This window comes from Eleutherodactylus coqui, chromosome 4 (genome assembly GCF_035609145.1).
Source record: "Eleutherodactylus coqui strain aEleCoq1 chromosome 4, aEleCoq1.hap1, whole genome shotgun sequence".
In the NCBI taxonomy this organism is placed as follows: domain Eukaryota; kingdom Metazoa; phylum Chordata; class Amphibia; order Anura; family Eleutherodactylidae; genus Eleutherodactylus; species Eleutherodactylus coqui.
This window is the reverse complement of record NC_089840.1, coordinates 236942813-236958585: the sequence shown is the minus strand read 5'-3', so window position 1 is coordinate 236958585 and position 15773 is coordinate 236942813. Positions and strand designations below refer to the sequence as shown.

At 44.1% G+C, this 15773-nt stretch overlaps 1 protein-coding gene across 2 annotated transcripts in view; it reads left to right on the top strand.

The window, feature by feature from the left end:
* SUFU (SUFU negative regulator of hedgehog signaling) overlaps positions 1 to 11144 on the top strand; it is a 35821-nt gene extending 24677 nt beyond the window's left edge. For both annotated transcript variants that reach the window (XM_066600925.1, XM_066600924.1), the window contains exons 11-12: positions 1188 to 1256; positions 7455 to 11144. In XM_066600925.1, the coding sequence (XP_066457022.1) occupies positions 1188 to 1256; positions 7455 to 7544 (159 nt within the window). In that variant the 3' untranslated portion in view covers positions 7545 to 11144. The remainder of the gene's footprint in view (positions 1 to 1187; positions 1257 to 7454) is intronic.
* The last annotated feature ends 4629 nt before the right edge of the window (positions 11145 to 15773 follow it).

Sequence of the window (15773 nt, the reverse complement as noted above, 5' to 3'; positions counted from 1 at the left end):
GAATTTTGCAGTGGTAAATCCGCCTGCGGCCGCTAATCCCTCACTTGGCCGGCCATGTGGACTAGATTTCTCATAAATCTTGTCCACATGGGATGGTAAAGCCGGCACTGTGGCCTGGATTCGCCGGCCACAGCATGTTTGGTTTTTTAAAATTTTTTTTTTCTTCCGCTGCAGCTGCGCTCTCCTCTACGGGAGCGCCGGCCACAGCAGGAGATCGTGCGGCCAGGCCACTTCAAAACTTGTGCCACGGGTTTTCAAGCAGTGGATTCCCGGTGGAAATCTCGCGGTTTTTCGCTGCGGCCAAAGCGCGAGATTTCCGCCCAGAATCCGTCCACTGAGAACCCAGCCATACTGAGGATGGTCAGCCACAAGGACCAAATCTAAAAATATATACATAAAAAAGAAAATGACCCAAAGCTGATGCCAAGCAACAGTCGCTGTATACACCCTATAATCTGAAACATCACATTATGTATCAAAACATCTGAAAAAAGAACAACCCATTCCCATACTTTTTTAGTGTAAATGTAGTGATTTTAAGAAAAAAACTAATAAATGTCAAATTTTTAAAATTCTTTTAGCCTTTTAAACCCCCCACCAACCAATAAAACTAAAAAGGATGGGGGGCGGGAAATAGCCCTGCGTGTGACACGGGGGGAGGGGGGGGGGGGAGGAGGAGAGAATCGCAGCAAAAAAAATAAAAATACTGGTAGCTGAAGAAAAAAAAAATAGGCCAGTGAAACCACCACATGGGTAGGATCCCCAAAAAGTCCTGGTCCTTTAGGTACAAACAGCCTGGTCCTTAAGGGGTTAAAAAGGAATCTGCCTCTCATACTGGGCATGTTTTCTAAGGTAGATTTGTGAAAACGGCGTAGTTCGTAGTTTATAAAGCGTCTGGCCACCATTTTTATATGGTATGGGGGGGGGGGGGGGCGGTTCTAATTATTTAGAAAAAGTGCCCCCTTTATTCATTGATTGAAACGGTCCGTCAGCCGATGCCAAGCTCTGCCACATTGTACTTTGCAGCCATGAAGGCGGTGAGTACGGTAAGAACGAGCAGCGAGCGCCGCTGCTACAGAGACAAGCCCGCTGTAAAATCTCCCCTAACTTCACAGAGCGAGATCAAATGTTTGTGCCAATTACATAGAAAGCCAGAATAAAAGGCTCAAACCATTTTATCTTCTCAGATTCTGTTGACAGAGGAGCTGGTGGAAAGGATGCTGGAAGACTTAGAAGATTTAAGCTCTCCAGAGGAAGTAAGTTCTCTTTAGCCCATGGAGGAGCGGGGGAGTGCAGGTTCCTGTAAAACGCCAGACTTAGTTCTGCAGCCCTAGATTTCTACTTCAAACATGGGAACTCGCTGGAGTGTGCCATTTCCTGCCTTCTGTAACGGGGTCATGCATTCACAATGATTCATTTATTAACTCCCAGCTTGTAATCTAGTTAAGATCAGCATGCAGGGGGCATGGAAGAAATACAGAACAAGTTCTGGGATCCTGCTCGCCTCCTAGCAATCTCTCGGCAGTAATGTCCTGCGACTACCAAACCCAATCTACCTGCAGGAGAAACCAGCTCAGTATTAGATTGCCTTGTGCATGGCAGAATAGTTTAAGGGGGAATTTTTTAAGTTTTATGTAACTAAAGCATAAGAGAAGTAGTTAATTTGTTTCGGCTTTCATCCACTGAAAGCAAGCAGATGTATTGAAAACGGCAAGAAAATTGATATCCTTATCGCGGCTCTTTTTTTTGATAGTGTGCCATATGGTATAAGCGTAGTTAAAACCTATCGGCCAGTTGAGGACTGGATGCTGTTGCTGTGGGGAAAAACTAGTATAAAATGTGTTCACATTCACAAACGGCAAGCAGAAATCTTGAAAGCGATGAAATGTAGATTAGACGTTTGCAGAGCTTTTCATTATACGACGATGAGCCTTCATTTACATAAAAGCCGAAAACTCCTTTAAGCCACAGTATTTTCTTCGTATCCTGTAGTTAGTCACCACAAAGCATAAATCTGTGAAATTGGAACTTTTAGGGGAAACCATATAATACTTAAAGGGTTATTAATAGAGATGAGCGAACGTACTCGTTAAGGGCGATTTCACAATCGAGCACCGCGATTTTCGAGTACTTCACTACTCGGGTGAAAAGTACTCGGGTGCACTGTGGGGCGGGGGGTTGCAGAGGGGAGTGGGGGGGTAGCAGCGGGGAACAGGGGGGAGCCCTCTCTCTCACCCTCTCCCCCCCCCCCCCCCCCCCCCCCCCCACACTCCCCGCTGCAACCCCCCGCTCACTCACAGTGCACCCGAGTAGTGAAGTACTCGAAAATCGCGGGGCTCGATTGCGAAATCGCCCTTACCGAGTACGTTCGCTCATCTCTAGTTAACTTTTCAACCGAGCTGTGTTTAATATGATGGTCAGTGTGACTAGCAACAGTGTAAATCTAAGTGTTTTACCCAAAAAAATTGCTCTAAGGCATTAACACCCTTTTATACACACAGATTTTCACTCAAAAGCCATCTTTTGAGTGATGATCGTTGTAAATGTGCGCCCATTGCGTACTTTTTGTCCATCGCTGACTTAAGGTCTGCATGAAATCCTCGACCCTGAGGACGATAAGAGAAGACGGACCGCACGCTGTGTTCCCAACGGGCAGCGCTGATAACATTCTTTATGGAGAACAATAGTGATGTATTTAGAGAACAGACAGCCCACTGCTCTCTAAATACATACAATGAAGTACTAAAGGCCTGATTTATCCCGTTAATACCTATTCAAAATGATTGCTCAGAATTATCAGTTTTTGACGAATTTTGAGCGATCGTCTGTGTGTGTAAATGCACTTTTAACCATTAGGAGTCTAGTTTCTTCCTAACTTGCTTGTCACTGCCTGTTGTGGAGTGATATCGTTCTCTAGTAACAGATAAGACAGAGACCAGGAAGTAGAGGAGGGGGATGACTCATGCTATCCATAGAAGTCTATGGAGACTCACACAGATCCTTCAGGAGCTAATAGTGCTTTACAGCTACTGAAATCACCTGTATGCTGCTCAGTACTGTTGTATAATGTTCCTTTAGCCTGGGGTCACATAGGACGGAAATCTTGCGGAATGACCGCACCAAAAAGCCGCTGGATAAACACAGCTTCAAAGCCCATGGGTTTTGTAGCGGCTTCGCTGTTGGCATTCCGCTGCGGCTATCTCTCCCCATAGAGAGGACAGGGGCCGCTGCAGAAACGAGGAAAGAATTGACATACCGCAGCTTTGAATTCCGCCCCACAACGTGTGGGTGAGATTTTTGCAAACCTTGTCAACTTAGCTGGCTTATCCCGAGCAGAACTGCCATGCAGAAAGTCCGCACGGAAATTCCATGGCAATTCCACCCTGTTTGAACCCAGCCATGGTTATAAGTTTGTGTGTTTTCCCCCTCCCCCCACCCACTGTCAATGCATAGGAACCATCATAGCACCTGGTTTCCACCCACTACCTGAGAGAGAACTGAAAATTTCCCCCCTTCCCTCGACAATGCGATTGACGCTATCTAATGGATAACGCCGATCGCATGAATGTCAATAAAAAGTTAGTTTTAGCTCCACTCATGGATTGGATCCACGAGGGCAGCTGAGCGTACTCTTCCCCCATCCTCTGCAGCGATCTAGTCCAGAAAGGACCTGATGCCCTCTTCTGCGCATGTGCTCCAGACGTATGACATTACGTGTGGGAGGCCTGGGAGATTTCAAATCTCCTGGCTCCCGGCTTCTGAAGTGAGGCAGGAGATGTCACCGGGGATCTCTGTGATCGTTGCTATTCAATGGATAATGGTGATCACGGAAAAATGAAAAAAAAAAGTTAGTTTCAGCTACCCTCATGGATTGGATCCATGAGGGCAGCTGAAAATACTCACCTCATGTCTTCTGTGATGTCCCGCAGCGATCTGGACCTGCCACAGGCTTCTGTGCATGCGCCGATGTGGCGAGCAGAAGGCCAGAGAGCCTGGCAAATATAAAATCTCCCTGCACTCGGCTGTCAAAAGTAGCCGAGCGCAGGGAGAGGTCACCGGGGACCGCTGTATGCAGTTCCCGGTCACATGATCACTGTTATCCATCAGATAAAGTTAAAATGAAACTTTAACTTTTTATCTCCCCTTATGGATCGTATCTGTGAGTGGAGATGAAATTGCATAACGAACGTCCCCGGATATGAACCCTGACGTAATCCTCCTCCACGGTCCTTCCCCAGCTTCTGTACATGTGCCCGCCGGCAAAATGCTAGACACAGACAGCAGCCGGGGAGGACCCGGGAAATTTAAAATCTCCTTACTCCCAGCTACCAACGATCGAGAGCCTAGAGCAGTGAGCGGTGGCCTTGTTAAGCGGTCCCCAGTCACATGATAAAAAAAGTAGTGATCTACCTTAGGCGGGTCTCACGGGAGCGGATAGGAATTGCGCATTACGTATTCCACTCACAGAAAACCCAATGCAGCATGTTCTGTTTTACCGCGGATATTCATGACACAGAGCCATTGTGCTCTATGGTTGCGGATATACCTAGAGCCCATACGCAACTACCGTATATTGTGTACGGGCTGTGGGTACCCGTGTCTCCCCTAAGCGACAGTGCGGGAAATACAAGCGAAAAACGGTGTACTGCGCGTGACCGCCTGTGTGAGTATGCAGTTACTTTACACCCCATCCCTGCTGCTGAGGTCAAGAAATTGGCCTGGAATTCAGTTGTGCCCTGAAATCCAATTATAGACCTAGCCATGTGTCCTATAAGTAGATTGGGGCCACAATGGGTATGTTTATGAACACAGGACAAACGGGGGATCCATTTTGGGGTGCAAGTCTTCATTCATGTGTGTGCTGTGCAAAAAATTAACACCATGGCCAAAAATATGAGAATCGTACTTCTTAAAATAATTGAAATCCTTCTGCTTTGCTTAGATTTATTCAAAAACTGTGGGGTCAAAATACGCAGGACACCCCGAGATTAATTCATTAAGGAGTCTAGTTTTCAAAATGGGGTCGTGTGGGGGTTCTCCCATCGTTTTGGTGGCTCAAGGGCTCTACAAGTGGGCAATGGGACCTTAAACCCCTTCAAGGAAAACGTCTGTTCTGAAAGCCACCGGCTGCTCCTCTCGGTTTGGGTCCCATTGTACATACAGACATAAGATTAGTGCCACAATGGGTATGTTTCTGAACACATTACAAATGGGTATCCATTTTGGGGTGTAAATCCTCATTTTCATGTGCACTATAGAAAAAACAAACTGCCTTTAAAATGATGTATTTGCATAAATTTGACATTTTATTTTTCTCCTCTAAACTGCATTAACTCCTGAAAAAAAAAACCAGTGGGGTCAAAATACTCCTGACCCCCCCCTCAGTGAATACATTAAGGGGTGTAGTTTTGAAAATGGGGTCATTGTGGGGGGGGGGGGATTTATCATTCGGACACCTATGAGCCTCTCTAATCTTGGTGCAGGAAAACAGTGTTCCTCCAAATGTTGATAATCTATGTTAAATTTGTACCTCTCCTAAATGGTTAAAAAAACTAAAGTTTTTCAAATGTGCGTCCAGAATAAAGTAAAGAGATGGAAATATATATCTCATCAAAAATTTGTACAGTATGTTTGCACATATTTGAGATATTGCAATTGAAAATGTGAAAAAGACTTTTTTTTTTTTTTTCTCTCAAGATTTTCCAAATTTTGACTCTCTTTAATAAATTTGAGCCCGGGCCCCTGAGCCTAAGCCTTCTGACAACTCTACCCCACCTAAATGCCACAGCCAAAAAAATGTTTTGGATTTCAATCATGAAACATTCTAAGATGTTTGTGAATGTTTTTTAGTAATGAGGAATCATCACATTGTCTTGCTGTCAGAATATCCCACACAGGCCCTCGTGTGCAGATTCTCTTGTGAAGGGGGTTAGAAGTGGATGCATTCCTAATCCTAGGTACAGAATGACTCCTAACGAGCATATTGCCAGGATTGCAGCTTTGTCTCCCGCATTAATTGTCTATCAGACAGAGCACTAGCTAATGCTAAACCACACTTCAATATTAACCAATATTTAGTCAAGGGGGAGTGTTTAACGCCCCATTTGTTATTACAGGGGGCAGTAGAGCTAAGGTAATCGTCTGATTCTTTTAGCTGTTTGATTGTAAGAAGTTTGACCTAAGAGTCCTTTTAGCAGTCTAACGCCTACGTATAGATCTCCTACCTATATCCTCGGTCCCAAGATCAGCTGACCGCAGCTCAAATTTGGTTTCCGATGAGCAGATCCGTCTAATCTTGAAGAATTCACCATCAGGGACAGCCCTAATTGTGCAGGGAGTATGGAAAAAGGAGGCATGGAAAAATTAATTGACCGAGGTCTGCTTCCGAAGAACATCAGTTGACAACATGTTATCAGAATCTTTCCCAATGACCGTATCCAAAAACGCAATGCGAGATCTATTCTATTGATGTATCAATTTGATGTTCCGATTGTTCAGATTAAGGTAAGACCTATATCTCGTGCATTCTTCCTCAGAACCTTGACTTGATCACCAATATAACGCCACCAACATGATACATGGTCTAGAGCTTGTGCACCCTCGCCTTAAAAAATCTCCCTCTCCCAGAAGCCTAAAGAGATTTGCATATGAGGGCGCACAAGCATTACGTAACCACCTGGAGTCAGTATTATCTTTGCTGCAGGGAGATCACTGCCATTACCTTTTGCGGTCACATCAATAAGCTACAGACCATAAGTATACACTCCGGAGGATGAGCTGTGATCTCCTCAATTATAACTGTGTGACGGGAGCTGTGTGATCATCATGAGTATCTGTGTCCCCCTCTAAGTGGTTTCTGTGGTAGGATCTATGTCATAGCATCACTCAAACTGACTGGAAACTAAACACACAACCCCAAGTAAAGCTGATCTGGTCAGAAATGAGATCACATGACCATCTGAGGGGAGAGAGGCCTGGAGTTTCAGATACAAAGGGATAAGTCTCCTCACTCACCTCCTAGGTGTCTCCACACACCTTTTAGGTGCTCTCCTTAAGGAGAGATGTTACTCCTCCCGACTCTGTCACAGGTCTCACTAGCCTAGCCAGAATCCTACTACACACTGATGAGGGGCAAAACCCCCAAAACAGCTGTCTGTGTATGGATTCTGGCTCGGTTTTCAATTCCCAACCATTGTTCCAAAGACTTGTATAAAGGATCTGACATTGATTTGCAGGACTGCTGCCATCCAATAGGTGGCGCTGCAGAGGTATTGTTCCATCTTCCTTATTTGCATAACTAACAAAGGTAACACTAGCCAACTTATATATACTGGGGGACAGCTACATAATCAATTTTTTACAATTACCAGGAGTGACTTTAAACTGAACAGGCAACAAGGACGATCTGTTTCAGATTGATGGTCACTGACCGCTTTGCATTTTCTTATATCCAGATGAAATTGCCGAAGGAATTCAGCTGGCCGGAGAAGAAGCTGAAGATCTCCATTCTTCCAGACACAGTGTTTGATAATCCGCTACCTTGAGGAAGAGGCAAAGTTCTAATGTACTCTCCAACGTTCAGCACCGTCTATTGCTGTAAACCAAAGGAAAGCAATTACTGCACAACCTGGCGTGTCGAGACGATCAGCACAGATGCTTGTGTGAAAGTTCAGATAACTTTTTTTTTTTTTTTTTTGCCCTCCCGCCCCGTTAATGAAGAACATTCTGGTGCGTCCTCCTCCCAGGCGGTTACACGAACTTTATCAGAGCCTGTTGGAGTAAAGTAGCGGACTCTTCTCATTGGTGGGGTCATTACTGTGGGATTCATGCTAGTCTTCACCTGGCGCTGCATTCTATTACAATGTAACACATTAGTTATGACACTGGAACCCGCTACTGGTTAGACCGCTAACTAGGTCAGTGTTCCTTCGCTTCATTTTTCGTGTTAAATGACTAAACGGCTAGTTAAAATTTAACTTTAGGAATGAGCAGCGTTCATTCTTTCCTTTATTCATGGCAAATGAATATATGATGTTTGACGGGTTACGTAGCGTTACTCTGTGCAGGCGCCATGTGTTTCACTACATGTAGCTCCTATACCTTGTTGTTCTGTTGGCTGATGAAGCAAGTCGATGAAACTTAATGTTTAACTCCAGTTTGCTTCAAAGAGTTAACTTGATGCTTCATGTTAAATGATTGGTTTGGGAAATCTCCTTTCATATGTTCTATGTAGGAATTCCTATTTCATAGTTAAAGCAATCCTCTGGTTTTGGGACAAAATTCTGTTACCAGGACCGGAGAAGTTGTCCTCCTCTGCTGTCCCTCTAATCCATGGGTTTCGGGTCCTGCTTTCAGTCTTCCAAGATGGCTGACACAATCTTCAGACAACCTAGTCCCCACAGTGTAGTGGTAGTGCTACTAATTCACTCAACCTGTTTTGATTGGCCAGACTTGCTCATGCAATCAGTACTGGCCAATTGGAGAGTAGTCCACAGTAGCCATCTTGGATGGCCAAGGAGCTAGAGGATTAGAAGGGCAGCAGAGAAAACCAAGGACAGGTAATATACTCCTTTGCCCCTTCTGTTCCAGACAGAATTTTGTCCTAAAACTGAACGGCTGCTTTAAGAATCCCCATTTGGGGTTCTCCTTCTCCTAGCAGAGAGAACAGCTTCTCTCTTAGGAGGACTCTGCATCTTGGTGCATTGCATAGACAAACCATTTTATTTTTTTTTTAGTAGGAACTATGCAATCCTTCTTTTCACCTGTGGAGGTGCTGTAGGGAAATGGACTACTCAATCCCAGGTTTTCCCACAGATTACACTTGCGCGCAGTGGGATTTTCTGTGATTGGTTTATTGTTGTGGACACCTAACCAAAATTAATGATTTGTAGGAGTACAGATTTATCAAACTTACAAGATACAGTATAACTCCACTCATTGTCTTTTTTGGAATTGGAAATGTTTATAATCTACACCTAGAAATGAAGTGGTTAATGGGAGCATAATATGTGAAAATTCTGTGTAAGAAGTAACATGCAGAAAAAGCAGGTAGACATTATATACAGCAGTTCATGATGTACAAATGTGTGGATGCAGCATACTTTTCCCTTTAGCAGTGGCTGACAAGGAAAGTCTTTTGAAGTGATGTCGCCCTCTACTGGATAATGCAGAGTGCAGCCCAAAGCTATCTGACTTTATATGTTACTTAGTGAGTTTTGCAAAAAATCAGTTATTTTGCAAAAAAAAAAAGAAAATCCCAGAAGCCGCCCTGCAGCTGGTCAGTGTGCATGGAGGGGGCTGACGAGAGGGTCAGGCTCTCTGCAGTAACTGCATACAAACAGTATTACTAGAATTTTTTATACTAATGCAATAATTTGGCATAAACTTTCTTTGCTAGACTAAGAACAAGGCAAAGAGGAGAGGATGCATTTACCCTCGGATTGTCAGAGAGTGCTATGAATGATTCTGAGGTTATCATTTGAGCTTTCTCTGGACGTCTGATTCTTAGACGGCTCAGTCATGCATAGAACCCAGACCCTTATTTGCATATAGCATTGGAAGTCAACTCCATTAGAAGTATTCCTCAGTACAGGGCCCAAGTGCTTTTTAATATTCTTTGCCATATTTTCTGACAGCTCTGTTCCCACTGCAGTGGTCAGGCTTGGTACTGCAGGCTAGGTTCCTGTTGAAACGAATGGGAACTTGGCCTGCAATACCAAAAACCGGACCATTGCAGCATCTTCTAGAAGTCTGCTCTGTGCACAAATCGCCATGGATTCGGCGTAACAGATTCCCGCTGATTTTACTCCTGATGGCTGATTCTGAATCCCTTTAACTCTGTGCCAGGGATTTGGTTCCCAGTATCTTTATTAATAGTTCAAAATCCTAGGCCATTCTTATTTAAAGTGAATGGGATTAACCCTTTCCAATCCACTGTCTGACCTCTCAAGACATTCTAATTTAAGGCTGTACAGCCCCACTGTTGGAAGACTTCCGTCGGGGCTCTCTTACTGTATATTGCCAGCCTCTCTGCTGTCGGAGCCTATCCAACGTGTCACCTCATGCAGTACTGGCTTTAGCCAGCATATAGCGCCGTTGTATAACTGCAGAAAAAGAGTAAGCCCCCTAGGAAAACCAGGATACAAATTGGATTGGAAAGGGTTAATACAAATCCTGTTCACATGTAGAGGAAAAGAACGCTGTGGATTTTCTGCTGTAACTGTACTGTAACTCTGGCCTGCAGACTCCCCACCATTGCTGCAATGTTTGAACACACCCTTTAAAGAGGGTTTTCCCACAAATTACTCCACAAACCCTCTGCCCTTCCTGGTTGCTGCTGATCAGGATGTGTGACCCGTTGCAGCCAATCACTGGCTGTAGATGGTCATTGTTGTGGCCAGTGATTGGCTGTAGCGATCACATGTCATGATCAGCGGCAACCAGGAGGGACTTGAGCGGTTGTGAAGCAATTTAAAGTGGTGGGAAAACCCCTTTAAATTATATGTAATCTACAGTTTTTGGTCTAGTCATAAGTAATATTTCCTATATTAGTGAATGCTCTCAGAACAGGAGATATTTGTCCTGAAGTCAATAACACCAGTGGGAAAGAAAAAAAGCTACCGTTGCCCTCTCCTCCGCTTTAAGGTGGCTGATAGCAGTGAATAGCGGATACAGTTGGCAGTAAGACTTTGATAAAATAGATTTTATGCTCTGTCTTGTTTTTTGTGGGACACTAGATACATCCCTGAGATCACCAAATCCAGTTTCACTATTTGGCTTATGAATGCTGCGCACGCTGCAGATGACACGCAACGGGCCGTCGGCCGCCACGCAGTCTATGCATCTATAGAGAGTCTATGTACCTGGCCTTTATCCATTCTTATAGTGTTCTGTAACGACAATAGAAAACAAGTGGATGTGTTGTAACAATCTCTGAATTGTTTTCCGTATAACATTAATTTTGTAACTTATCTTTGTTTTTTGTATCTATTTTGTGTTCCTCTTTATTCTAGTTTGTATTGTAAGTTCTCACTGGTTTAGATTGCAGGTAGACTGAGTTTATAAATTACTTTTTGTAATTTGCAGATCACCAAATTTATTACCTTGTTTGTAAACTAAATGCATTAAAAAGTATTTGTACAAAAGACTTGTGTGATGGATACATGTTCGTTCGTCTGTCTGATTACATTGTAAACTAAAAGGGGTTGTCTGGAGACTGGGCAACGTTTTCAGCATTTCCCTAACCTTTCCACTTATTGCCATTATTCCTAATGTACAGCTAGCTTATCGACCGGAACCGTTTTTTGGTGACCTGCGCCACTGCTGCTTTCCAGCCAGTTTCAGGGGAGTGCAAAAAAAACTACATCTCCCATAATGCCCCATTTCCTGATGAGTTCTTCACAACTGAATGAACTGTCATTACAGCATTTGAAGACACCGAGCGTGCCTGACCAGTAAAACCGTGGAGCCTACGGGTCGTAACCAGTGGATACCAATGGAAAACTAAAGGGTGGGGCCATACGTAAAGCAATATCTTTGCATCTTTGTAAAACGAGTTATAGCATTATATTGCAAAATGACATCACTTTATGAAGCATATAACTTTTATTTTGAATCGCTGGAATACCCCTTTAAGGAAATTTTATACATTTTTTTTGGATATCTGATACTAACTCCCCAGCAATATTCTATCAGAGTAATTAATTTTTGATGCCAGCTCTATTGCATCCATACATTTTTGAAGGCTTTCATTATAGGCTCCTGCGCCATGTGATCTCCAGGCCAGCTATCTGGCTAGAGCTTGCTTTTCAGTGTAGATGGCTGACATCCTATGAAATACAGGATTTACATGGGCATCTATCAAATCCCACCATGTAGCTCTGACGCCACCCCTTCCCCAGTGAGCTGCACCTCATTTGTTCTGTGCTCCTCCATGTATAGGCTGCTGCTGGTACTATGTCTGCTTTAGGGCCCTTTTAAACAGGATGACTTGTCGGGCGCAGATGCCTGGTGGGTCGTCCCAGTGATGATCGTGCTTTTACACAGGAACGATCGTCGCTAGTGAATGGAAGCGGGATTGGCCTGGGATCATGCCTGCCCGCATCCATTACAGCTCCATGTGGTCCATGCATTTACACAAAAAACCCTGTGCTACACAGTAAAAGTGCTGACGACCACTTGTCTGTCATTCCACGTGTGATGTGTGAGCTAAATTCAGAGCCTGACAGCACCTGTGTTGTCAGTTACGGGCTCTTAGCTCCACCCCCTGATCACATGATGGTGATGTCATCACAGGTCCTTTTATCCTCGTGCACTGAATGAGAGATTATGGGCATACTACATCCACAAACTCCTGCAGCCTCAGTTGCTATGGATGCAGCAGTACTCAGTCTGGCAGTTTATACCTGGTTGTGAGACTGTCACACACCTGTGTGGAGTCTCTAATAAATGACACCTCACAAATTTACACATAAATAGCTCATGTGCTGACAGGACCTGTGATGATGTCACTGTCATGTGATCAGTCACATGGTCTCAGAGCTAAATGAGGGATTATGGGCGGAACTACAAACCCCCATGGCCTCAGTTGCTATAGATACAGCAGTCCTCAGTCTGACAGTTTGTAGCGGGTTGTGAGACAGCTGCACACCTGTGTGGAGACTCCAATAAGTGACACCTCACAAACGTCCACATACATAGCTGACGGTGCATATTGACCAACGGCATTGAAGCATAGTCCTTTACCGCTATCTACAGATCTCCTGAACGTGAGATCATGTGATCTCAATTGCTAATGCCGCCAACACCAGTCCAGCCTTCATCTAATCGTGAACAGTTTTCCAGTACTGAAACAAATCGTCGCTGTCGTGCAATCATGTCACCACAGAGGGTTCAACACCGCCGTGAAGCTAATGCAGTTTACATGATACAGCAACAAGCCATGATTTCACCTCAGCCACCAGCTGAAGTTCGTAAATCACATGCAGCTAATATGCGAAAGCAACGTAGCAGAGCTGTGTGTGTGTGACATGCATGTAGCATAGCTGTGTGGTGCATTGCACCACCAGAAACACTGCTACTATAATTTCCTAATAATTACTAGTAGAATAATATGGGTCCATATGTAATCAATTTTTTTTAACAATATACAAAAATAAAAGGAACTGCTAGTGCGCCAAAGGCTCTAGTGATAATGTGGATAGTGTGCAGAGATAAGTTGCAATTGGGAGACCTTTTCATGGTAGTGAAAAAACAATGGATGACTCCAGACGGAGATGTTGTCATTTGTGATCACTGAAGGTTAGGTAAAACGGTAAAGTCCCCTGGTACAGCACCGAGTCATGACTGACTGACTCCTAGGGTGACGTTTCCTTGGCAGACTGTTTTCGTAGGGTGGTTTGCTGTTTCCTTCATCAGTTCTCTTTACCCCACAGCAAGCTGGATACTCATTTTAGCGACTTCGGAAGGATAGAAGGCTGAGTCAACCTTGAGCCTTCTACCTGAACCATGCGCAGATTGAACCCGCAACCTTCAGGTCGTGAGTGAGAGCGAGTGAAGTTACTATTGGGCACTTTGGCTGTGAGGGAACACAAAGGGCATAGCTTGGTGTAAAAGAAACATGGCCTAAAGTAAAATGCACGCTGCAGATATTATCCCTCTCTTCATTGAAGAGTCAGAAGGTATGTAGTGATATACTGGGTAAATGATTAGCTGCAGTGTTAGAAAACTCCCCTGACTCTCATGGACTTTCTGTACTATCTGTACAGAATCTACAGTATAGTCCTATGGTGAAAATGGGGAATTGATTAAGAATGATGTTGAGAAGGCCAAACTTTTCAATTCCTATTTTGTATTGGTTTTCTCTGAGAGTAGATGGAACATCAACTGATCTTCCCTGTGCTATTGGGGGGAATAAAAGAATGCAGGCTATCTATAAGCAGAGCGATAGTGAGGGACCACTTAGCTAACTTAAATGAATTCAAGTCTCAAGGTCCAGATGAATTACATCCTAGGATACTAAAGGAAGCAGAAGAGGTAATTGCTTAACCACTCACCATAAACTTTGAAAATTCCTGGAGAACAGAAGTCCCAGAAGATTGGAAAAGGGCAAATGTTGTCCCCATCTTCAAAAAAAAGGAAGGAGGTGGATCCAGGAAACTACAGGCCTGTGAGCCTGACTTCTATACCAGGAAACATATTTGAACAAATTATTAAACAGCATGTATGCAAGTACATGGATAAAAATGGAGTAATTAACCAGAGTTAGCATGGGTTTGTAACAAGCAAGTCATGCCAGACGAATCTAATTTCCTTCTATGACCGAAGACTGGGTTGATCAGGAAAATGCAGTGGATATAGTATATCTTGGCTCTAGTAAAGCATTTGACTAACTATCTCATACTATACTTATTGAAGAAATGACCAAATATGGGATTGACAAGACAGCTGTTAGGTGGATTCACAACTGGCTGAGTGATTGTACTCAAAGGCATAGACAAACTAGAGCAAGTTCAGAGAAGAGTTACCAAGATTGTGAGCGGTCTGCAAATCATGTGCTATGAGGAACGGTTGAAGGATCTGGGAATGTTTTGCTTGCTAAAAAGAAGGCTGAGAGGAGACTTAGTAGCTGTCTACAAATATCTGAAGGGCTGTCACAGTGCAGAGGGATCAGCTCTATTTTCATTTGCACAAGGAAAGACTAGAAGCAATGGGATGAAACAAAGGGAGGAGACACAGATTAGATATTAGAAAAAACTTTCTAACAGCGAGGGTGATCAATGAGTGGAACAGGTTACCAAGGGAGGTGGTGAGTTCTCCTTCAATGGAAGTGTTTAAAAGAAAGGCTGGACAGACATCTATCTGGAATGATTTCGTGAATCCTGCACTGAGCAGGGGGTTGGGCCCGATGACCCTGAAGGTCCCTTTCAACTCTAACATTCTATGATTCTATGAGTGTGCAGCTGCATCTTCTAAGATGCTCTGAAAGGATAATATGAGTTATTGGACTGCAGTTACATGACACTGATCTCACTTGCTGCCCTGGGAGCAGAGAACGGCCGGTGTGAAGAGACTCAACCCCTTCTGTCTATGCAAAACCAGAGGCATGATTGGAAGTACAGGCTGTAGTAGGGAAACCATATCCGAGGGAAAGGAGGAATACAGATGACCTATAAATGGTACATCACCTAAAGCATGTAAATGCAAAAGCCTCAACATTATTCTTTACGAACAGCCTGTGCTGCTAGAAAAAAAAATCAGGATTGCTGCTTTAAACCCTTCAGTGGCAGGTTTATTATTACCATGTTATGCCTCACAGGGCAGGTTTTTTAAATGAGTCAACAATGCAATTAGTCTCGCAAGTATTTGAAAGTACTATACTGCTTCAACAGTTGGTATTCTGGCAGGAAAATCTCCGGGGCTTGCTGCGCTACGTATGCAGTAAAAACCCCGGAAGATTTCAGAAGACAGCTCAGTGCTCTCCACATTTCAGCACCAGAGCTGTCCATGGAAATCTTCCGGGGTTTAACCCCTTGAGTGGCACGCCTGGAAAATTTCCGGGGACGAGCTCCACTGCTCATAGCAACATAGCCCGGAAGATTTCCGGGCTATGTATCACTATGGGAGCTGCATAGCACAATGCCACAAGCTGTGACCCTGTGCTCTGCCTGCACAGACCCACACAGAGCAGTGCAAGGGCTTTGAAAAACCAGCAGAAGATATTGCCGACATGTCGGCAATGTCCTGCTTTGTTTACAGGTTGCCTTAGAGACCAT